The sequence below is a fragment of the Pelophylax lessonae genome (assembly GCF_965119305.1).
Source record: "Pelophylax lessonae genome assembly, chromosome: 7".
Lineage (NCBI taxonomy): Eukaryota > Metazoa > Chordata > Amphibia > Anura > Ranidae > Pelophylax > Pelophylax lessonae.
In genome coordinates, this window is record NC_138774.1 from 2,230,231 (window position 1) to 2,254,606 (window position 24,376).

A 24,376-nucleotide genomic window follows, 5' to 3' on the forward strand; every position below is an offset into this window, starting at 1 on the left:
AGGCCTGGGCCTTGTTGGCCTAGGCCAAAATACAGCACTGGATACATCATCTGTATGTGGGAATTCCCATCATGCATTGTAATCAGAGTTCCCAGGCTCATTGACAGAAGGTTGCGTGATGGATGGGCGCAGTACAGCGACACCTGAATACAATATACTGAGCAGGTGGGTCGTATTTTTTCTATAAATCACAAGGCTTTCACTTCATTTAAAGGGGAATATTAGAGCCTCAATAGGTGGCATTAATTGCCAGTGGCCATTGGATATTTGGTTTTCCAGCACATTTTCTTGTTTGTGTTCCTCTTCTATTCCACAGTGACAATCTTCCAACTTCTTACCTCGAATACACCCTGCCTCTTGCTCAACAGGGCGGTTCCTCCAGCTGCCCCTGCTCCCGTGACCCCTTCAAGGCTCCAGTAATACAGCTGGGACTTGCCGCAGGTGATAATCAGGTTGGGTTCAGTGGGATGGAAGATGGCGGCCAGCACTGGCTCTGTGGAGCACTGGGAATGAAAAGTATCGGTGTTTTGGTGGCATTTCAAATTACTATGATTGATTAGTTCTTATGAAGGTTAATGAGTACTTACCTTTACCTCGGTCACCTTCTGCTCACGCTGCCACTGCCACACAGACAAGACGTGGTCCCCAGACTCATCACAAGCACACAAATGGCTGCCACCATCCTGTGAGGAGAAGAGATGCTCGCCAGTCACATGTTTTAAGAAGGGGGGTTTGGCTCTATGGCGGGAACACTCACCGTCTTCGAGAAGCCAAGACAAGTCACTGCTCGGTCAAAATGGCCAACTCCAATGACATGAAGGGTGCAGAGGCTGACTGAGTGCCAGATGCGGACATGAGGAGGCAGAGCCTGCGGGAAGAATACAAGGAATGCTAAATATAATAGTACAACCCGCTACTATAAGACTGCTATAGGTGAAAGAACTGGAAGACACGTATATTGTATGTATCCACCGAGAAATGCAGATTCATGGAGAGGTCTCATAGGTGGAAAGCCAACATCAAGAGCGCCTGTGACTTACCTTGCCATCATGGGAGTTGCCAGCTACTTGCCCGCTGGCAATGGTGACGGAGTCTGGGTGGACAGCCAGGCTGCGAAAGACGGATAGACGTTATTTTACACTTATTGGTAATTAGATGGACATTGTGTGGAAGTGACCTTGGTGAGAGGTTTGAAGTGCCTACCTTTTGATGTCATCCGTGTGTCCTCGGTAGTGGCGTTGGGTGCCAGCCACGGGGTCATACAAGACACAGACCGCAGCTGTAAAGTACAGCAACTCTCCTGACGGCAGGATGTAGAGGTTACTGCGGCAGTCCCGACCCCGGTACCCGTATCTGTGCACACCTCCTGTTAAGGACTATGGACAGGCATGTGGACGTGGTTGAAAGGACTGTGACAGACCCAACCAGGCCAGGGGCTTTTGGAGAGGAATAGGGGCAAGCCTCCTCCCCACTGGTTATGGCCCATGTAGATGTCCACCTTTGGAGAAGGATCTGCTAACAACGTAATGGACGCTTAGAGCAAGGCTTGGGTTATTTCTCAGAATAAAAGGACAATAAAGCTTCCCTTCTGGAGTGGATGGAAAGGTATAATAATATTCTTGTACAGGTTAATGTTCAGAGGGAATATGGTGGTCCTCCTGCAGACTGGATTGGAGAGGCTCCTTCACTTGGGATAGAAATATTGATCAGCAATATCCCTCAAGAAGATCTATTAATTCCACCTTTTCAGACTAATGGAACATTTTAGGAGTTTGTCTCAGACTGTTGCTAGCCAGTCTCAGGTGGGGTGGGAATCACGGTTTATGTTATTTGCATCCTAGATGTGAATTCCCATTGTTAGTCGAGTCACCTATTGTTTTTGTCTGTTGGCTAACTTGGCTAACTCTTGGAGGTTTCTAAACAATTGGATTAGCCTTGTGTCAACTCTATCTCCTTATCTAACCATTGTGTAATGTTTTGGATAAATATTTGGTTTTATTGTTCATGGGATGACTGGCCTATTTTTAAAGTGTACAAAAACCTGTTTCTCTTACGTCCTCCGACAGTCGCCGCCTCCTCCAAGTCATCACTGTTGGGTATTGTCTTCCCATCCGCAGGAGTAGCTAGGCATATAGACTTAGTCCAAAGACAAAGACATTAGCATATACACACCCATGGGGGCTGTCCCATCTGGTCAATACCCCCCCTGCATCACCACTCCCAACTCAGTTGTCTGCTGGAAGGGTTTGGAGAGCAGAAGACACCGTTTGGCTAAAGCACCTAAGCAGGGTGCCAAGCATTCTGTCACAAGGATGGCACAGGGCAATGGTCAGACTGAGATAGAAGATTCAGAAGAGGTATTACAAGGAAGGATACACCCATTCCAGCTGCAGCTCTCTTGTTGGAAGTTCTCCTTTTGCTTCTATATTGTAGGAGGCCACCAGCGAATCCGGAACATATAGGGGAACGGAGCGACCCCTTAAATACAACTTCACCAGTCCCTCTTCTGTATGGAGAGAGAAGGAAAGAAGTCAGATATCACTGCATAGAATGATTGGTGTCATAATATACACTGTTCACACAATAGAGAGTGCCATAATATACACCGTTCACCCAATGGGGAGCACAAATATACACCATTCACCCAACGGGGAGCACTGTAATATACACCGTTCTCCGAACACGAAGCACCGCAATATACACCGTTCACCCAACGGGGAGCACCGCAATATACGCCGTTCACCCAACGGGGAGCACCGTAATATACACCGTTCACCCAACATGGAGCACCGTAATATACACCGTTCACCCAACATGGAGCACCGTAATATACACCGTTCACCCAACATGGAGCACCGTAATATACACCGTTCACCCAACGGGGAGCACCGTAATATACACCGTTCACCCAACGGGGAGCACCGCAATATACACCGTTCACCCAACGGGGAGCACCGCAATATACACCGTTCACCCAACGGGGAGCACTGTAATATACACCGTTCACCCAACATGGAGCACCGCAATATACACCGTTCACCCAACGGGGAGCACTGTAATATACACCGTTCACCCAACATGGAGCACTGTAATATACACCGTTCACCCAACATGGAGCACTGTAATATACACCGTTCACCCAACAGGGAGCACTGTAATATACACCGTTCACCCAACATGGAGCACTGTAATATACACCGTTCACCCAACAGGGAGCACTGTAATATACACCGTTCACCCAACATGGAGCACTGTAATATACACCGTTCACCCAACAGGGAGCACTGTAATATACACCGTTCACCCAACAGGGAGCACTGTAATATACACTCACCAGCCACTTTATTAGCTAGTCCCGGGTTGGACCCCCTCTTGCCTTCAAAACTGCCCCAATTCTCTGTAGCATAGATTCTTCAGAGATTTTGGGCCATATTAACATGATAACATCACGCAGTTGCTGCAGATTTGTTGGCTGCACATCCATGATGTCAATTTCCCATTCCACCACATCCCAAAGGTGCTCTATTGGATGAGATGTGGCGAGTGTGGAGGCCATTGGAGGACAGGGACCTCATTGTCATGGTGAAGAAACCAGTGGTGAGATGATTGGAGCTTTGTGACATGGTGCATTATCCTGCTGGGAGGAGCCATCAGAAGATGGGGACACTGTAGTCATAAAGTGATGGACATGGCCAGCAACAATACTCAGGTAGGGGGTGGCATTTAAACAATGCTCAATTGGTACGAATGCCTCATTTCCACTGAGCGGTACGGTTCGGTACAGTTCAGAACAGTACACCTTGATCAGGCTTGCGTTTCGACCGTCAACATTACCTCAGCAAAAACAGCACCTCGACAGTGTAGCTCCACCCTGTTGGTACGGTACTAATGTGCTTGGTACCCCAATGAAAGAGTCCCAAAAAAGTGGTACGGTTCAGAATTAGGGTACCATTCGCAACTTTTGACAATGGAAACAGCGAAAATTGCGCACCGTACCAAACTGAACCGTACCGCTCAGTGGAAACGAGGCATAAGGGGCCCAAAGTGTGCCAAGAAAATATCCCCCACTCCATTACACCACCAGCCTGAACCGGTTATACAAGGCAGGATGGATCCATGACACCAAATTCTGACCCCACCATCTGAATGTCGCAGCTGAAATCAAGACTCAGACCAGGCAACGTTTTTCCAATCTTCTATTGACCAATTTTGGTGATCCTGTGTGAACTGTAGCCTCAGTTTCCTGTTCTTAGCTGACAGGATTGGCACCTGGTGTGGTCTTCTGCTGCTGAAGCCCATCTGCTTCAAGGTTCAATGGGTTGTGTATTCAGAGATTGTAGTCTACATACCTTGGTTGTAATGAGTAGTTATTTGAGTTACTGTTGCCCTTCTAACATCTCTTACCCATCTGCCCATTCTCCTCTGACCTCAACAAGGCATTTTCCTCCTCACAACTGCCGCTCACTGGATATTTATCTATTTTTCCAACCAATCTCTGTAATCCCGAGAGATGGTGGTGTGTGAGAATCCCAGAAATACTCAGACCAGCCCGTCTGCCACCAACAACCATGACATGTTCAAAGTCACTTCAATCCCCTTTCTGGATGCTCCATTTGAACTTCAACAAGTCGTCTTCACCACATCTAGATGCTTAAATGCATTGAGTTGCTGCCTTATGATTGGCTGATTAGCAATTTGTGTTTCCAAGCAATTAAACAGTGTGGCAGAGCATTGCATTGCCCTGCCAGGGTCTAGAAAGTCATTGTGACCCAGAATTCTCAACCAGGCAGGTTGAGAGGCTCCAGGGAGCTTGTAAATGAAGCCAGTTTCCTCTGTTTTATAAAGTCCAGTTTTGGACCTGGAGCCTGGAGATTTCTAAGTGATCCGGGTGGGATGAAATCTTTAATCCTGGTCCAGCTATTCAGTATAGCCAGAATACTAATTGGTCAGGTGTGTGCTGTCCTTTTAATAATGACCTGACCATGGTTCTGGGCTCCACCCCGGCAGACAGGTGGTCTGGCCCAGGAGTCAGAAGGGCTCTACGTGGGAGTTAGTGCAGCACGAGGCTGCTATCTGTGTGCACCCTGTTAGTGCAGCACTGCTATCTGTGTGCACCCTGTTGGTGAGCCAACCGTCTGTAGGAGACAGATAAGGGCCTGAAGTGTAAGGCCGGAGCAGCAGCGCTACAAGTAGGAGCCAAAAAGGCTGAATGTCGTTTAGGTTGATGAGCAATGGAATGCGGAAAACGCCTGCGAGGGAAATTCAAGTTTTGGTTGCTGAACTTTCTTTTAATAAAAATGGGCAAACCTAGCCCTTAAAAAGCAGAAACAGCGAGGGGCGTGGTCCTTAAAGCTCTACATTTGATGCGAGTCCCTACAACAGGGATACCTAATAAAGAGGCCGGTGAGTGTACACCAATTACCCAACAGGGAGGGAGCTCCATAATATAATATACACCATTCACCCAACATGGAGTGCCATGATATACACCATTCACCCAACATGGAGTGCCATCATATACACCATTCACCCAACATGGAGTGCCATATTATATATCATTCACCCAACATGAAGTGCCATCATATACAACATTCACCCAACAGGGAGTGCCATATTATACACCATTCACCCAACATGGAGTGCCAAAGCATACACCATTCACCCAACAGGGAGTGCCATAATATATATCATCTACCCAACATGGAGTGCCGTTATATACACCATTCATCCAACATGGAGTGCCATATTATATATCATTCACCCAACATGGAGTGCCAAAGTATACACCATTCACCCAACAGGGAGTGCCATAATATATATCATCTACCCAACATGGAGTGCCGTTATATACACCATTCACCCAACATGGAGTGCCATCCTATACACCATTCATCCAACATGGAGTGCCATATTATATATCATTCACCCAACATGGAGTGCCATAATATACACTGTGCACCCAATATGGAGCGCCATTATATACACCGTTCACCTAACGGGGAGTGCCATATGTCCAGTCTGAGGCCCCATATTGAGAGAGAGGTGTACATGCTTTAACTCTCAGATAGCAGAGATGACCCCCAGCATCCAGATAATATCTTGAAAAACCTTTCTGACAAGAAACACAAAAAACTTGCGGCACGGAGGTGTGAGGGGCCCTGAGGACTGTTGGGACCAGATGAGATCACTGGATACAGCCAACGTTCTGAGGGCACCATGCAGACTCGGATGTGGGTTCAGACTTGGTTTGTCAGATTGTACAGACTGAGGGGTTGATTGTACAGACTGAGGGGTTAATTGTATAGACTGAGGGGTTGATTGTATAGACTGAGGGGTTGATTGTACAGAATTTGGATGGATTGTTTAGGGCAGGACTGTGCTCCAGGCTAGAACCTTCTAGAGAGCCTCGTTTCCAGAAGGGTCAGAAGAATTGTACATGGTGGGGTGGAGCTCTGGTAGAAGGTAATCTGTGGACAAGGTGGGAGAGATCTCTGGTACAGGGGGTCATCTGTGGACATGGTGGGAGAGATCTCTGGTACAGGGGGTCATCTGTGGACATGGTGGGAGAGATCTCTGGTACAGGGGTCATCTGTGGACAAGGTGGGTTGGATCCCTGGTACAGGGGTCATCTGTAGATATAGTGAGAAGGAACTCTGGTGCAGGCGTCATCTATATACACGGTGAGAGGGATCTCTGGTACAAGGGGTCATCTGTATACATGGTGAGAGGGATCTCTGGTACAGGGGGTCATCTGTTGACATGGTGGGAGGAAATCTTGTCTAAATTCCCAAAGCACATAATTTTAGATCACTAGGCTCATCTGTAGTGGGTGCTGTAGTGACTACCAGCTGGACACTGGATAGAACCAATCAATGCACAGATCAATGCCATACTCGCCAGCACACCATGGATTTTCAACTGCAGTTCAAAGCTTTTATTGCAGAGGTCACATCACAAAGATGTTCTTCTTGGGTAGAAGGTATTCCTCAGACATGGTGGGGTGGATCTCTAGTAGAAGGTATTCCTCAGACATGGTGGGGTGGATCTCTAGTAGAAGGGTCCTCTGTAGTATATGGTGGGATGGATTTCTGGTTCTCCAGTACCAGGCCTTCCTCAGACATGGTGGGTTGGATCATTTGTACAGGGGTCCTCTGTAGATATGGCAGGATAGATCCCTGGTTCTCCAGTGGAAGGTCTTCCCCAGACATGGTGGAAGGGAAAGGTGGTAGAGGGGTCCTCTGTGGATATGATGGGATGGATCTCTGGTAGAAGGGTCCTCTGTAGATACAGTTGGAGGGGAACTCGGATAGAAGGGTCCTCTGTAGCTATGGCGGCATGGATCTCTGGTTCTCCAGTAGGACTTCCTCAGACATGATGGGAGGGATCTCTGGTACAGCAGTCTTCTGTGGACATAGTGGGAGAGATATCTGGTACAGGGGTCCACTGTGGACATGGTGGGAGGGATATCTGGTACAGGGGTCCACTGTGGACATGGTGGGAGGGATATCTGGTACAGGGGTCCTCTGTGGACATGGTGGGAGGGATATTTGATTCTCTGGTAGAAGGGTCCTCTGTAGATATGATGGGGGGGGGGGATCTTTGATAAAAGGGTCCTCTGTAGATATGACGGGATGGATCTCTGGTAGAAGGGTCCTCTGTAGATATGATGGGGGGGGGGGGATCTTTGATAAAAGGGTCCTCTGTAGATATGACGGGATGGATCTCTGGTAGAAGGGTCCTCTGTAGATATGGTGGGGAGGGATCTCTGGTAGAAGGGTCCTCTGTAGATATGGTGCTAGGGATCTCTGGTGGGTAGTCTTCCTCAGACATGGTGGGGTGGATTTCAGGTAGAAGGGTCCTAACTAGATATCGTGAGGGGTGGGGCGGGGGGGGGGATCTCTGGTAGAAGTGTCTTCTGTAGATATGGGGGGGGGATCTTTGGTAGAAGGGTCCTCTGTAGATATGATGGGATGGATCTTTGGTAGAAGGGTCCTCTGTAGATATGATGGGATGGATCTCTGGTAGAAGTGTCTTCTGTAGATATGGGGGGGGGGGAATCTTTGGTAGACGGGTCCTCTTTAGATATGGGGGGGGGGGGGATCTTTGGTAGAAGGGTCCTCTGTAGATATGATGGGATGGATCTCTGGTAGAAGTGTCTTCTGTAGATATGGGGGGGGAATCTTTGGTAGAAGGGTCCTCTTTAGATATGGGGGGGGGATCTTTGGTAGAAGGGTCCTCTGTAGATATCGGGGGGGGGGATCTTTGGTAGAAGGGTCCTCTGTAGATATGATGGGATGGATCTCTGGTAGAAGGGTCTTCTGTAGATATGGGGGGGGGGGGATCTTTGGTAGAAGGGTCCTGTGTAGATATGGCAGGATGGATCTCTGGTTCTCAGGTAGAAGATCTCCCTCAGACATGGTGGGTTGGAACTCTGTATCTATTATTCCGGATGGCTGTGTACCCGACATGAAAGATTCATGAAGCCGGCACAGCTTGTACGTTGACGTCTTGTATTTGTTCCCGGAATAATAGGGATGAGGAGGCAGTAGAACACGCAGAGAACTAAATTATGAATCAGCAGCCACTGGGGAGCGAGGGCTAAAAACAGCCGTTCAGACAAGAGAATTATGGGAAAGGGGTGAAGACAGCTCAGGTGAGATGAACACCGGCCTGCTCTGTAACCTGCTTGTACTGTAGATGAGGCAGCCAGTGAATCTTGCTTCTACATTCACATTGAGTGAATACTGATCTATTCCCAGGAGAGGGGATTCACAGCCTCTCAGTGGGGAAACTGGAGCAATTGTGCTTAAAAATCTAACCGGAGCCGACTGCCCCTTTCACATGTGCCCCAATACCAATGTATATTGGAAGAATGTTCACTAATCCCGCTGTATATGGACAGATTGGATGAATGTTTCTTAATCCCACTGTATATTATGGACAGATCCCTCCCTTGGTTGAAAGATCGAAGGAGCTGCATGGAAAACTGTCAGCCAAAAGAGTGGCCACAACCCTAAGAATTAATTAAGGAATAACGGAGGGTAATAAAAGAACACCGGAAGGGTAAAGAAAGGGTAGTAGAGAAGTAGTGGCTGAGTAATATATGGGCAATGGAGGGGTAATGGAGGGAATGGTAAGACGGAGCGGGTAATGGAGGGAATGGTAAGACGGAGCGGGTAATGGAGGGAGTGGTAAGACGGAGCGGGTAATGGAGGGAGTGGTAAGACAGAGCGGGTAATGGAGGGAGTGGTAAGACAGAGCGGGTAATGGAGGGAGTGGTAAGACGGAGCGGGTAATGGAGGGAGTGGTAAGACGGAGCGGGTAATGGAGGGAGTGGTAAGACGGAGCGGGTAATGGAGGGAGTGGTAAGACGGAGCGGGTAATGGAGGGAGTGGTAAGACGGAGCGGGTAATGGAGGGAATGGTAAGACGGAGCGGGTAATGGAGGGAGTGGTAAGACGGAGCGGGTAATGGAGGGAGTGGTAAGACGGAGGGTGTAATGGAGGGAGTGGTAAGACGGAGGGGGTAATGGAGGGAATGGTAGGTAGGAGGGGTAATGGAGGGAATGGTAGGTAGGAGGGGTAATGGAGGCAATGTGGAGGGGTAATGGAGGGGGGGGGTAGTAGAGGGATAGTGGGGGAGTAACATGTCCAGACCAGGTGAAGGTCTGAGAACCTGTTAGTTGACTTTGGATAAAATGAGAAGTGTGACAGACCCAACCAGGACAGGGGCTTTTGGAGGGGACTGCAGGGTGGCCTCCTACCCACTGACTACGGGCCCTGGCTTTTAAGGGAACACTACTCTTTGGGAGGTGGGTGCCTGGGGGACCCTTGGAGTGGTCTTGATTTTGATTCAAGTTCATGTCTCCCCAAAACACACAGACTCTGGGAATCTAGGCCCAGGATCCATGTTAAGGTCCTAGATGCCCCATTACAAACAATAACTGCTCCACACTGCGAGACTCAAAACAGTGGTATTATCATCAGCTCAAAGTAACCTGATTCTGCTGTATCCTGATATAATCGGTGTTGTGTGTCATGTGCTTTTCTCCCATTGTTAACCAAGTTCCCTATTGTTTCTGTCTGTCTGCTATTATTGTGTTCCCTCCACCTAGGCTGGTTTGGGTGATTAGGTAATTAGCCCATGGTAATTATATCGCTGTCAGCTAATCATTGTTAGAAGTAGATTAGCATAGTTTGTGTTGGTTGTTGTTTATCCATGTTAATTATATCTCTGTTTACAGTTTGTATTGTTAGAGGAATATGATCCCACCTCTGCCACCAAATGTGACCGAACCGTCCAGCACTCCGTTCAGGTGCTTCCATCAAAATAAAGCTTCCTCCAGTCTGTAACCAGGAGTCAGATATTATAGCGGCATATTGCACCCAAGATATTAGACGGAACTTGTTCAGATGCAAACTGAAACTGTTTATTAAAAACATGACACAGAAATGATAACACTACACATTCAGGTGAGGCTGATCACATTATCGTATGCAAATGAAACCGTATACAGCGATATAATTACTAGAACAAAAAGGAACAACCAACATATACTATATGCAGATCCACCTCTAGCAACTAATAGCAGTGACAGCGATATAATTAATATGAGCTAATTAGCTTTTCACTTAAACCAGCCTAGGTGGCCGGACTATTCGGCACCTACAACCCTGAATAATACACATGCTTATAAGCATAAAACCTAATAATATCGCACAATAGTTCCATAACAAGACAAGATTTATGTCGTCATCTACAGGAGAAGCTCAGGCAAACAGAAACAAAAGGTGATTTCATTAACTCATTTAACACTGGGACTGCACCCCCATAGGAGGCACACACAAACGGGCCTGCCCCCCTAGGAGGCACACAACGGGACTGCCCCCCTAGGAGGCATACAAAAATGGGAGAGATGGGAGAGATACACGTGTCTAAGTCATTAGAGGATAAACCATGTCCCAATTAACAATGGGAGAGACAGGCTTACAACAAACACATTGGAGCACAGGCGACTTGCTGATGATTTTAACATCCATGAGTCTCACAGTGTGGAGCAGTCATTATTGGCAACGGAGCAGCTGGGGCCTAAACATGGAAGTCCCACAGTCTGTGTGTCTTGGGGAGACATGAACTTGAATGCAAAGTAACATTACTCCAAGGGTCCCCCCAGCATACACCCCACCAAATAGTGTTCACCTAAATGCCAGGGCTCATAGTCAGTGGGTAAGAGGCTTCTCCCAGTCCTGTCCTGGTTAGGTCTGTCACAAGGAGTAATATAGGGATAATGGAGGAGTAATGGAAGGATAGTTGAAGAGTAGTGGAGAAGTAATAGAGGGGTTATGGAGGGGTAATGAAAAAGTAATATAAGGGTACTGAAGGGAATAGGGGAGGAGTAGAGGAGGAATAATACAGGAGTAATGGAGGGATAGTGGAGGAGTAATGGAAGAGTAATACAGGAGTAATGGAGGGATAAGGGGAGGAGTAATGGAGGGATAGGGGGAGGAGTAGAGGAGTGTAACGAAGGGATAGGGGGAGGAGTAATGGAGGAGTAGAGGAGTGTAACGGAGGGATGGCGGAGGAGTAACGGAGGGATGGCGGAGGAGTAACAGAGGGATGGCGGAGGAGTAACGGAGGGATGGCAGAGGAGTAACGGAGGGATGGCAGAGGAGTAACGGAGGGATGGCAGAGGAGTAACGGAGGGATGGCAGAGGAGTAACGGAGGGATGGCAGAGGAGTAACGGAGGGATGGCAGAGGAGTAACGGAGGGATATGGGAGGAGTAACAGAGGGATATGGGAGTAATGGAGGGATAGGAGGGAGGAATAAAGGAGTGTAACGGAGGGATAGAGGAGGAGTAATGGAGGGATAGGGGGAGGAGTAATGGAGGGATAGGGGGAGGAGTAGAGGAGTGTAACGGAGGGATGGCGGAGGAGTAACGGAGGGATGGCGGAGGAGTAAAGGAGGGATGGCGGCGGAGTAACGGAGGGATGGCGGAGGAGTAACGGAGGAGTAACGGAGGGATATGGGAGGAGTAGGAGGAGTAATGGAGGGATAGTGGAGGAGTAATGGAAGAGTAATACAGGAGTAATGGAGATTAGGGGAGGAGTAATGGAGGGATAGGGGAGGAGTGTGACAGAATCCGGACACCGCGACTGGGTATCTCCGCCAAGAAGCTGCTTCCTAAGCTCTAGAACACGTGATCCATGAATCTGGCTATAGTTACCCCAAGAACTCGACAGTACAAGTTTTGGAATCAAACAAGAATCAAACTGTTTATTCAAAACACATGCACACAGAGATATACAATCTGACAATCCCTCCCCCTTAGCCAATCCACACAAACATACACATCCCATAATAAGCTTACTCAAGGCAGACAGGAACAATAGAACAATGGAATGCAGGTATTCAACAACAACAACAAACCCCACCCCACTAGCAAGGGTCTGAAGCACTTTTGCAATATCCTAGCAATCTGCAATATATCTTCATATATTCCCTGAGGGACACCTTTCAGAAATATTATTGTCCCAAGTGAAAGAGGCCCTTCACTTTTTCAACACAAACCACACATATAGAACCCAGGATAACCGGGGTAACACGAAAGGCTGAGTCCAGTGTGGTTGTGCAGCGAGTCTGATTAGTGCAGACTCGACTGGGGTTCTTGGTCACCCTGTGCCCCTAATAGACACAGGGTGATTTACACATAGGAGGAACTGGGGAAGCTGGACAAGTAGTCTCCCAACCTCCCAAAAGCAACCTGGGTTCCACAAGCCCCCCAACCAAAGTGACTTACGTCACATATCTCCCCTATGGGCAGGAAACTAACACAGAAGGAGACCCCAAACGGGTTGACTTTGAAGTTAGTCCGTAGTTCCAGTCCCCCAATGTCTGCACCCACACAGTACCCCAAACAAATTGTCCGGAACAGATCGTTACTCACCCAGCCAACCTCTGCCTCTCTTGCAGAGTATAACCCCTGCTGGGGAGAAGTATGGACTGGTCCTTCTCCCTGGAGTCCATTTAGCCGCTGGAGAGAAGACAGGGTGGCTGGGCTCATTCCATCGTGCTGTTGGGGATCTGGGCCGACTGGGGTATCCAGGTGGAGACAGTAGTCTCATACCCTTTTTCTCTATGAAAATCCGCCAGTGCTTGTACAAGGCTGACATCCTCCTGTCCCAATGCCAGACCTTTTCTGGGGTTGTGTAAGTGGAAACCGAAGTCCCATCCACTACCACAGGGAATCCATCTTCTATTGGTTGGGGGCAGAGGCCAGCAGCACTCTGCCCTGTTGCCATCTCTTCTGCTGGATTGCGGTCAGTGAATACCGCAGTCCCATCCACTGATATCGGCTCAAGCTGCAGTTGTGAGGTGCCGATTGCATTCTCACCCTGGAGATCCTGCGGAGTGGATTGTTGTGGGCAGAGGCCAGTAGAGTTCTGCCCAGCTGCCAGCTGTTCCACTGGGTAGTAAAGTGAAACATCAGTGGCCTTGCACAAATCCTTCAGAGCCAGTTGTTGTATGTAGGGGTCCACAGCGCCATGCTCTAAAGTCAGCTGTTCTGCAGGAGGCTCACCGAGTTGTCCTCCTCAACAGAAAAGTCTATTATATCCCCGTTCTCTGGTGGTGTCTGGGGATCAGGATTCACCATCTCCTGTCTGTGGAGTCCAGAAGACGTTACTGGTGCTGGGCAGGGGCTAGCAAAGTTCTGCCCTGTTGTCAGCACTTCAGCTTTGGGAACAGCAATCTCCGGAGTTTCCACTGCCGACTCATAGGCATGCTGCTAAACGTGTCCTAGCAGTTTCCTGTATGCCCTTTCCAGATGCTGTTCTTTCCTTAGCAAGTGTTCTAAATCAGGTTCAAGCTCTGAGACCCCTGTGAGACGGAGCATAGCCTCTCTGTATTCTCGCAGGTCCTCAAGGGTAGGTTCCCCTTCATCCCCAAACACAAACACATCTGTAAGGCTCTCCCACAGCAATCCAGGGCCACCAAAGTCCTATCCCTCCGGAGAGCATTCTGATATCTCTCCTAAATATTTCTGCTCTGCGTGCCATTGCAGAGCCCGATACTGACTGTCCAGCTCTATCTCCTGCTGGACCAACCTGTCCAACTCAGATACTTAATGCTCCTGGGGCCGCTCTCCCAGGAATGCCATCCGCAACCTCCGTTGATCACCGGCCCGTTCCCCTGGGGTTGGAAAGCACTTTCCCTGGTATATACCAGCAAGCTGGAGGGCTCCAAGTCAGAGCCCAACCCAAATGTTCTGCCTGAGCTCCAGGTATTGATCCGCAGATACCGTCCTGGGGTATACTGAAAGGGCGATCCGCAGCACCCCCTCGAACTCTGATGCCAGGTCCATATCTCCGTTGGGTCGACCAAAGTCTGCTATCCTAATCTTGGATCCCGGTGGAGGTTTGGATGTCCCAGACTGCAGGAAGAATCCCACCGCTGCCACCAATGTGAAGGAATCCAGACGCTGCGACTGCCAAGAAGCTGCTTCCTAAGCTCTGGAACATGGGATCCGTGAATATAGTGTGTGTATATATATATATATATATATATAATATATATTAGTGAACTATAGTCACCCCAAGAACTCAACAGTACAAGTTTTGGAGTCAAACCAGAATCAAACTGTTTATTCAAAACACATGCACACAGAGATATACAATCTGACAACCCCTCCCCCTTAGCCAATCCACACAAACATACACATCCCATAATAAGCTTACTCAAGGCAGACAGGAACAATAGAACAATGGAATGCAGGTATTCAACAACAACAACAAACCCCACCCCACTAGCAAGGGTCTGAAGCACTGGAGGGATGGAGGGATAGGGGAGGAGCGATGGAGGGATAGGGGAGGAGTAGAGGAGGAGTGATGGAGTCCATCTCTTCTTTCCTGACAGCCAATTACAATGTATCCACTATCTTTTTCCATCTATTGGTGGCACTCTATGATCAGAGCTGAGGAGCAGGACATACAATATACAGTACAGGGGGGGGGGGGGACATACGATATACAGTATAGGGGGGACATACAGTATAGGGGGGGGACATACGATATACAGTATAGGGGGGGGACATACGATATACAGTATAGGGGGGGACATACGATATACAGTATAGGGGGGGACATACGATATACAGTATAGGGGGGGGACATACGATATACAGTATAGGGGGGGGACATACGATATACAGTATAGGGGGGGACATACGATATACAGTATAGGGGGGGACATACGATATACAGTATAGGGGGGGACATACGATATACAGTATAGGGGGGGACATACGATATACAGTATAGGGGGGGGACATACGATATACAGTATAGGGGGGGACATACGATATACAGTATAGGGGGGGACATGGTCTGTGTGTACAGTGTGATGATCACAAATCAGGACAGACAGAGACATTTTCCTCTCCCGAGGTCTCCTAATGAGGAAGAGATTTCCCCCCCCCCCCCCCCCGGGAGTCTCACCTCCCCTGCCGCCAGTAATTAGCGCCCCTCATTTACTAATCACACGCACTGTATGACATCACTCACCGGGGAAGAAGACGACCTGCTTGGTCTTACTGCAAAGAGAGAGAATAGGATATTGTCATTGTGAGCTGAACACAGAGCACCCCTCCCCCTACAGAGCGCCCCTCACCCCCTACAGAGCGCCCCTCACCCCCTATCCTCACCCCAATCCTCATCCCTACAGAGCGCCCCTTACCCCTACAGAGCGCCCCTCATCCCTATCCTCACCCCTACAGAGCGCCCCTCATCCCAATCCTCATCCCTACAGAGCACCCCTCATCCCTACAGAGCGCCCCTCATCCCTATCCTCACCCCTACAGAGCGCCCCTCATCCCAATCCTCATCCCTACAGAGCGCCCCTCACCCCAATCCTCATCCCTACAGAGCGCCCCTCACCCCTACAGCGCGCCCCTACCCTTAATCCTCATCCCTACAGAGCGCCCCTCATCCCAATCCTCATCCCTACAGAGCGCCCATCACCCCAATCCTCATCCCTACAGAGCACCCCTCATCCCTACAGAGCGCCCCTCACCCCAATCCTCATCCCTACAGAGCGCCCCACATCCCAATCCTCACCCCTACAGAGCGCCCCTCACCCCAATCCTCATCCCTACAGAGCGCCCCTCATCCCTACAGAGCCACCCCAATCCTAATCCCTACAGAGCGCCCCTCACCCCAATCCTCATCCCTACAGAGCCACCCCAATCCTAATCCCTACAGAGCGCCCCTCACCCCAATCCTCATCCCTAAAGAGCGCCCCTAATCCCTACAGAGTGCCCCTCACCCCAATCTGCATCCATACAGAGCGCCCCTCACCCCAATCCGCATCCCTACAGAGCGCCCCTCACCATTACAGAGCGCCCCTCATCCCTACAGAGCGCCCCTCATCCCAATCCTCATCCCTACAAAGCGCCTTTCACCCCTACAGAGCTCATCCCTATCCCCTCATCCCTATCCCCCATCCCTATCCTCATGCCTACAGAGCGCCCCTCACCCCAATCCTCATCCCTACAGAGCGCCCCTCACCCCAATCCTCATCCCTACAGAGCGCCCCTCACCCCTACAGCGCGCCCCTACCCTTAATCCTCATCCCTACAGAGCGCCCCTCATCCCAATCCTCATCCCTACAGAGCGCCCCTCACCCCAATCCTCATCCCTACAGAGCGCCCATCACCCCAATCCTCATCCCTACAGAGCGCCCCTCATCCCTACAGAGCGCCCCTCACCCCAATCCTCATCCCTACAGAGCGCCCCACATCCCAATCCTCACCCCTACAGAGCGCCCCTCACCCCAATCCTCATCCCTACAGGGCGCCCCTCATCCCTACAGAGCCACCCCAATCCTCATCCCTACAGAGCCACCCCAATCCTAATCCCTACAGAGCGCCCCTCACCCCAATCCTCATCCCTACAGAGCCACCCCAATCCTAATCCCTACAGAGCGCCCCTCACCCCAATCCTCATCCCTAAAGAGCGCCCCTCACCCCAATCCGCATCCATGCAGAGCGCCCCTCACCCCAATCCGCATCCCTACAGAGCGCCCCTCACCATTACAGAGCGCCCCTCATCCCTACAGAGCGCCCCTCATCCCAATCCTCATCCCTACAAAGCGCCTCTCACCCCTACAGAGCTCATCCCTATCCCCTCATCCCTATCCCCCATCCCTATCCTCATGCCTACAGAGCGCCCCTCACCCCAATCCTCATCCCTACAAAGCACCCCTCACCCCTACAGAGCGCCCCTCATCCCTACAGAGCCCCCCTCATCCCTACAGAGCCCCCCTCATCCCAATCCCCATCCCTACAGAGCGCCCCTCATCCCAATCCTCATCCCTACAGAGCGCCCCTCATCCCTACAGAGAGCCCCTCCCCATCTCTAGAGAGCGCCCCTCTTCCCTACAGAGCGCCCCCACCCCTATCTTCATCCCTACAGAGCGCCCCATCCCAATCCTCATCCCTACAGAGTGCCCCTCACCCCAATCCTCATCCCTACAGAGCGCCCCTCATCCCTACAGAGCGCCCCTCATCCCTACAGAGCGCCCCTCATCCCAATCCCCATCCCTACAGAGCGCCCCTCATCCCAATCCTCATCCCTACAGAGCGCCCCTCATCCCTACAGAGCGCCCCTCATCCCTACAGAGCGCCCCTCATCCCTATCCTCATCCCTACAGAGCGCCCCTCATCCCTACAGAGAGCCCCTCCCCATCTCTAGAGAGCTCCCCTCTTCCCTACAGAGCGCCCCCACCCCGATCTTCATCCCTACAGAGCGCCCCCCACCCCAATCCTCATCCCTACAGAGCGCCCCTCATCCCTACAGAGCGCCCCTCACCCCAATCCTCATCCCTACAGAGTGCCCCTCACCCCAATCCTCATCCCTACAGAGCATCCCTCACCCCAATCTGCATCCCTACAGAGCGCCCCTCACCCCTATCCTCAACCCTACAGAGCGCCTCCTCACCACAATCCTCATCCCTACAGAGCGCCCCTCACCCCAATCCTCATCCCTACAGAGCGCCCCTCATCCCTGCAGAGAGCCCCTCCCCATCTCTAGAGAGCGCCCCTCTTCCCTACAGAGCGCCCCCACCCCTATCTTCATCCCTACAGAGCGCCCCCCACCCCAATCCTCATCCCTACAGAGCGCCCCTCACCACAATCCTCATCCCTACAGAGCGCCTCTCATCCCTACAGAGCGCCCCTCACCCCAATCCTCATCTCTACAGAGCGCCCCTCACCCCAACCCTCATCCCTACAGAGCGCCCCTCACCCCAATCCTCATCCCTACAGAGCGCCCCTCACCCCAATCCTCATCCCTACAGAGCGCCCCTCATCCCTACAGAGCGCCCCTCATCCCTACAGAGCGCCCCTCATCCCAATCCTCATCCCTACAGAGCGCCCCTCATCCCAATCCTCATCCCTACAAAGCGCCTCTCATCCCTACAGAGCGCCCCTCACCCCTACAGAGCGCCCCTCACCCCTACAGAGCGCCCCTCACCACAATCCTCATCCCTACAGAGCGCCCCTCATCCCTACAGAGTGCCCCTCACCCCAATCCTCATCCCTACAGAGCGCCCCTCACCCCAATCCTCATCCCTACAGAGCTCCCCTCACCCCAATCCTAATCCCTACAGAGCGCCCCTCATCCCAATCCGCATCCTTACAGAGCGCCCCTACCCTTAATCCTCATCCCTACAGAGCGCCCCTCATCCCAATCCTCATCCCTACAGAGCGCCCCTTATCCCAATCCTCATCCCTACAGAGCGCCCCTCATCCCAATCCTCATCCCTACAGAGCGCCCCTCATCCCAATCCTCATCCCTACAAAGCGCCTCTCACCCCTACAGAGCGCCCCTCATCCCTACAGAGCGCCCCTCATCCCAATCCCCATCCCTACAGAGCGCCCCTCATCCCAATCCTCATCCCTACAGAGCGCCCCTCATCCCTACAGAGAGCCCCTCCCCATCTGTAGAGAGCGCCCCTCTTCCCTACAGAGCGCCCCCACCCCTATCTTCATCCCTACAGAGCACCCCTCATCCCAATCCGTCCCCCTCATCCCTACAGACATCTCCCAGCACAGCCCCCACCCCGATCCCTACAGACATCTCCCAGCACAGCCCCCACCCCGATCCCTACAGAGATCTCCCAGCACAGCCCCCACCCCGATCCCTACAGACATCTCCCAGCACAGCCACCACCCCGATCCCTACAGACATCTCCCAGCACAGCCACCACCCCGATCCCTACAGACATCTCCCAGCACAGCCACCACCCCGATCCCTACAGACATCTCCCAGCACAGCCCCCACCCCGATCCCTACAGACATCTCCCAGCACAGCTCCCACCCCGATCCCTACAGACATCTCCCAGCACAGCCCCCACCCCGATCCCTACAGACATCTCCCAGCACAGCCCCCACCCCGATCCCTACAGACATCTCCCAGCCCAGCCCCCACCCCGATCCCTACAGACATCTCCCAGCCCATCCCTCACCCCAATCCCTACAGACATCTCCCAGCCCAGCCCTCATCCCGATCCCTACAGACATCTCCCAGCCCAGCCCTCACCCCGATCCTTATGGACATCTCCCAGCACAGCCCTCACCCCGATCCCTACAGACATCTCCCAGCACAGCCCTCACCCCAATCCCTACAGACATCTCCCAGCACAGCTGTCCCCCCGATCCCTACGGACATCTCTCTGTACCTGGATCCCTTCTTCATGGTGTCCGCTCTGCAGTGCTCAGAACTTCCTCATCCAACTGCCAGTCCCACCCTTATCTCTGGAGACACACCCACCCCGGGGGAGGGGGAGAGACCTGACCGCATCCTGCTTACTGACATCCCTACCCCCACCCAGATCCCTTCGCTCAGATCCCTACCCGATCCCTATCCCCATCCAAATCCCTACCCCCACCCAGATCCCTTCACTTAGATCCCTACCCTGACCCCTACCCCTTCCCTGCACCAATATCCCTACCCCTTCCCTGCACCAAGACCACTACCCCTTCCCTGCACCAAGATCCCTACCCCTTCCCTGCACCAAGACCCCTTCCCTGCACCAAGACCCATACCCCTTCCCTGCACTAAGACCCCTACCCCTTCCCTGCAACAAGACCCCTACCCCTTCCCTGCACCAAGATCCCTACCCCTTCCCTGCACCAAGATCCCTACCCCTTCCCTGCAACAAGACCCCTACCCCTTCCCTGCACCAAGATCCCTACCCCTTCCCTGCACCAAGATCCCTACCCCTTCCCTGCACCAAGACCCCTACCCCTTCCCTGCACCAAGACCACTACCCCTTCCCTGCACCAAGATCCCTACCCCTTCCCTGCACCAAGATCCCTACCCCTTCCCTGCACCAAGACCCCTTCCCTGCACCAAGACCCATACCCCTTCCCTGCACCAAGACCCCTACCCCTTCCCTGCACCAAGATCCCTACCCCCTCCCTGCACTAAGACCCCTACCCCTTCCCTGCAACAAGACCCCTACCCCTTCCCTGCACCAAGATCCCTACCCCTTCCCTGCACCAAGATCCCTACCCCTTCCCTGCAACAAGACCCCTACCCCTTCCCTGCACCAAGATCCCTACCCCTTCCCTGCACCAAGATCCCTACCCCTTCCCTGCACCAAGACCACTACCCCTTCCCTGCACCAAGATCCCTACCCCTTCCCTGCACCAAGATCCCTACCCCTTCCCTGCACCAAGATCCCTACCCCTTCCCCGCACCAAGATCCCTACCCCTTCCCTGCACCAAGACCCCTACCCCTTCCCTGCACCAAGACCCCTACCCCTTCCCTGCACCAAGACCCCTACCCCCTCCCTGCACCAAGACCCCTACCCCTTCCCTGCACCAAGATCCCTACCCCTTCCCTGCACCAAGACCCCTACCCCTTCCCTGCAACAAGACCCCTACCCCTTCCCTGCACCAAGATCCCTACCCCTTCCCTGCACCAAGATCCCTACCCCTCCCCTGCACCAAGATCCCTACCCCTTCCCCACACCAAGATCCCTACCCCTTCCCCACACCAAGACCCCTACCCCTTCCTTGCACCAAGACCCCTACCCCTTCCCTGCACCAAGACCCCTACCCCTTCCCTGCACCAAGATCCCTACCCCTTCCCTGCACCAAGACCACTACCCCTTCCCTGCACCAAGATCCCTACCCCTTCCCTGCACCAAGACCCCTACCCCTTCCCTGCAACAAGACCCCTACCCCTTCCCTGCACCAAGATCCCTACCCCTTCCCTGCACCAAGATCCCTACCACTTCCCTGCACCAAGACCCCTACCCCTTCCCTGCAACAAGACCCCTACCCCTTCCCTGCACCAAGACCCCTACCCCTTCCCTGCACCAAGATCCCTACCCCTTCCCTGCACCAAGATCCCTACCCCTTCCCCGCACCAAGATCCCTACCCCTTCCCTGCACCAAGATCCCTACCCCTTCCCTGCACCAAGACCCCTACCCCTTCCCTGCACTAAGACCCCTACCCCTTCCCTGCACCAAGATCCCTACCCCTTCCCTGCACCAAGATCCCTACCCCTTCTCTGCACCAAGACCCCTACCCCTTCCCTGCACCAAGACCCCTACCCCTTCCCTGCACCAAGACCCCTACCCCTTCCCTGCACCAAGATCCCTACCCCTTCCCTGCACCAAGATCCCTACCCCTTCCCTGCACCAAGATCCCTACCCCTTCCCTGCACCAAGACCCCTACCCCTTCCCCGCACCAAGATCCCTACCCCTTCCCCGCACCAAGACCCCTACCCCTTCCCCGCACCAAGATCCCTACCCCTTCCCTGCACCAAGATCCCTACCCCTTCTCTGCACCAAGACCCCTACCCCTTCCCTGCACCAAGACCCCTACCCCTTCCCTGCACCAAGACCCCTACCCCTTCCCTGCACCAAGATCCCTACCCCTTCCCTGCACCAAGACCCCTTCCCCGCACCAAGATCCCTACCCCTTCCCTGCAACAAGACCCCTACCCCTTCCCTGCACCAAGATCCCTACCCCTTCCCCGCACCAAGACCCCTACCCCTTCCCCGCACCAAGACCCCTACCCCTTCCCTGCACCAAGACCCCTACCCCTTCCCTGCACCAAGATCCCTACCCCTTCCCTGCACCAAGACCCCTTCCCCGCACCAAGATCCCTACCCCTTCCCTGCAACAAGACCCCTACCCCTTCCCTGCACCAAGATCCCTACCCCTTCCCCGCACCAAGACCCCTACCCCTTCCCTGCACCAAGATCCCTACCCCTTCCCCGCACCAAGATCCCTACCCCTTCCCCGCACCAAGACCCCTACCCCTTCCCCGCACCAAGACCCCTACCCCTTCCCTGCACCAAGATCCCTACCCCTTCCCTGCACCAAGACCCATACCCCTTCCCTGCACCAAGACCCCTACCCCTTCCCTGCACCAAGATCCCTACCCCCTCCCTGCACTAAGACCCCTACCCCTTCCCTGCAACAAGACCCCTACCCCTTCCCTGCACCAAGATCCCTACCCCTTCCCTGCACCAAGATCCCTACCCCTTCCCTGCACCAAGATCCCTACCCCTTCCCTGCACCAAGACCCCTACCCCTTCCCTGCACCAAGACCACTACCCCTTCCCTGCACCAAGATCCCTACCCCTTCCCTGCACCAAGATCCCTACCCCTTCCCTGCACCAAGATCCCTACCCCTTCCCCGCACCAAGATCCCTACCCCTTCCCTGCACCAAGACCCCTACCCCTTCCCTGCACCAAGACCCCTACCCCTTCCCTGCACCAAGATCCCTACCCCTTCCCTGCACCAATATCCCTACCCCTTCCCTGCACCAAGATCCCTACCCCTTCCCCGCACCAAGATCCCTACCCCTTCCCTGCACCAAGATCCCTACCCCCTCCCTGCACCAAGACCCCTACCCCTTCCCTGCACCAAGATCCCTACCCCTTCCCTGCACCAAGACCCCTACCCCTTCCCTGCACCAAGATCCCTACCCCTTCCCCGCACCAAGATCCCTACCCCTTCCCTGCACCAAGATCCCTACCCCCTCCCTGCACCAAGACCCCTACCCCTTCCCTGCACCAAGATCCCTACCCCTTCCCTGCACCAAGATCCCTACCCCTTCCCTGCAACAAGACCCCTACCCCTTCCCCACACCAAGACCCCTACCCCTTCCCTGCACCAAGATCCCTACCCCTTCCCTGCACCAAGATCCCTACCCCTTCCCTGCACCAAGACCCCTACCCCTTCCCTGCACCAAGACCCCTACCCCTTCCCTGCACCAAGATCCCTACCCCTTCCCCACACCAAGACCCCTACCCCTTCCCTGCACCAAGACCCCTACCCCTTCCCCGCACCAAGATCCCTACCCCTTCCCCACACCAAGACCCCTACCCCTTCCCTGCACCAAGACCCCTACCCCTTCCCCGCACCAAGATCCCTACCCCTTCCCCACACCAAGACCCCTACCCCTTCCTTGCACCAAGACCCCTACCCCTTCCCTGCACCAAGACCCCTACCCCTTCCCTGCACCAAGATCCCTACCCCTTCCCTGCACCAAGACCACTACCCCTTCCCTGCACCAAGATCCCTACCCCTTCCCTGCACCAAGACCCCTACCCCTTCCCTGCAACAAGACCCCTACCCCTTCCCTGCACCAAGATCCCTACCCCTTCCCTGCACCAAGATCCCTACCCCTTCTCTGCACCAAGACCCCTACCCCTTCCCTGCACCAAGACCCCTACCCCTTCCCTGCACCAAGACCCCTACCCCTTCCCTGCACCAAGATCCCTACCCCTTCCCTGCACCAAGATCCCTACCCCTTCCCTGCACCAAGATCCCTACTCCTTCCCTGCACCAAGACCCCTACCCCTTCCCCGCACCAAGATCCCTACCCCTTCCCCGCACCAAGACCCCTACCCCTTCCCCGCACCAAGATCCCTACCCCTTCCCTGCACCAAGATCCCTACCCCTTCTCTGCACCAAGACCCCTACCCCTTCCCTGCACCAAGACCCCTACCCCTTCCCTGCACCAAGACCCCTACCCCTTCCCTGCACCAAGATCCCTACCCCTTCCCTGCACCAAGACCCCTTCCCCGCACCAAGATCCCTACCCCTTCCCTGCAACAAGACCCCTACCCCTTCCCTGCACCAAGATCCCTACCCCTTCCCCGCACCAAGACCCCTACCCCTTCCCTGCACCAAGATCCCTACCCCTTCCCCGCACCAAGACCCCTACCCCTTCCCCGCACCAAGATCCCTACCCCTTCCCTGCACCAAGATCCCTACCCCTTCCCTGCACCAAGATCCCTACCCCTTCCCTGCACCAAGACCCCTACCCCTTCCCTGCACCAAGACCCCTAC

At 53.2% G+C, this 24,376-nt stretch overlaps 1 protein-coding gene across 3 annotated transcripts in view; it reads right to left on the reverse strand.

Annotated features, from left to right (window-relative positions):
• EML2 (EMAP like 2) overlaps positions 1–24,376 on the reverse strand; it is an 80,294-nt gene that overhangs the window by 37,142 nt on the left and 18,776 nt on the right. For 2 of the 3 annotated variants that reach the window (XM_082264344.1, XM_082264345.1), the window contains exons 5-11: positions 15,559–15,587; positions 2,377–2,506; positions 1,204–1,353; positions 1,041–1,110; positions 758–868; positions 588–683; positions 339–503 (exon numbers count right to left, since the gene is read on the reverse strand). In XM_082264344.1, the coding sequence (XP_082120470.1) occupies positions 339–503; positions 588–683; positions 758–868; positions 1,041–1,110; positions 1,204–1,353; positions 2,377–2,506; positions 15,559–15,587 (751 nt within the window). Of the gene's footprint in view, positions 1–338; positions 504–587; positions 684–757; positions 869–1,040; positions 1,111–1,203; positions 1,354–2,376; positions 2,507–15,558; positions 15,588–19,733; positions 19,800–24,376 lie in introns of those variants that run through there. The other variant, XM_082264346.1, reaches the window with a different exon arrangement.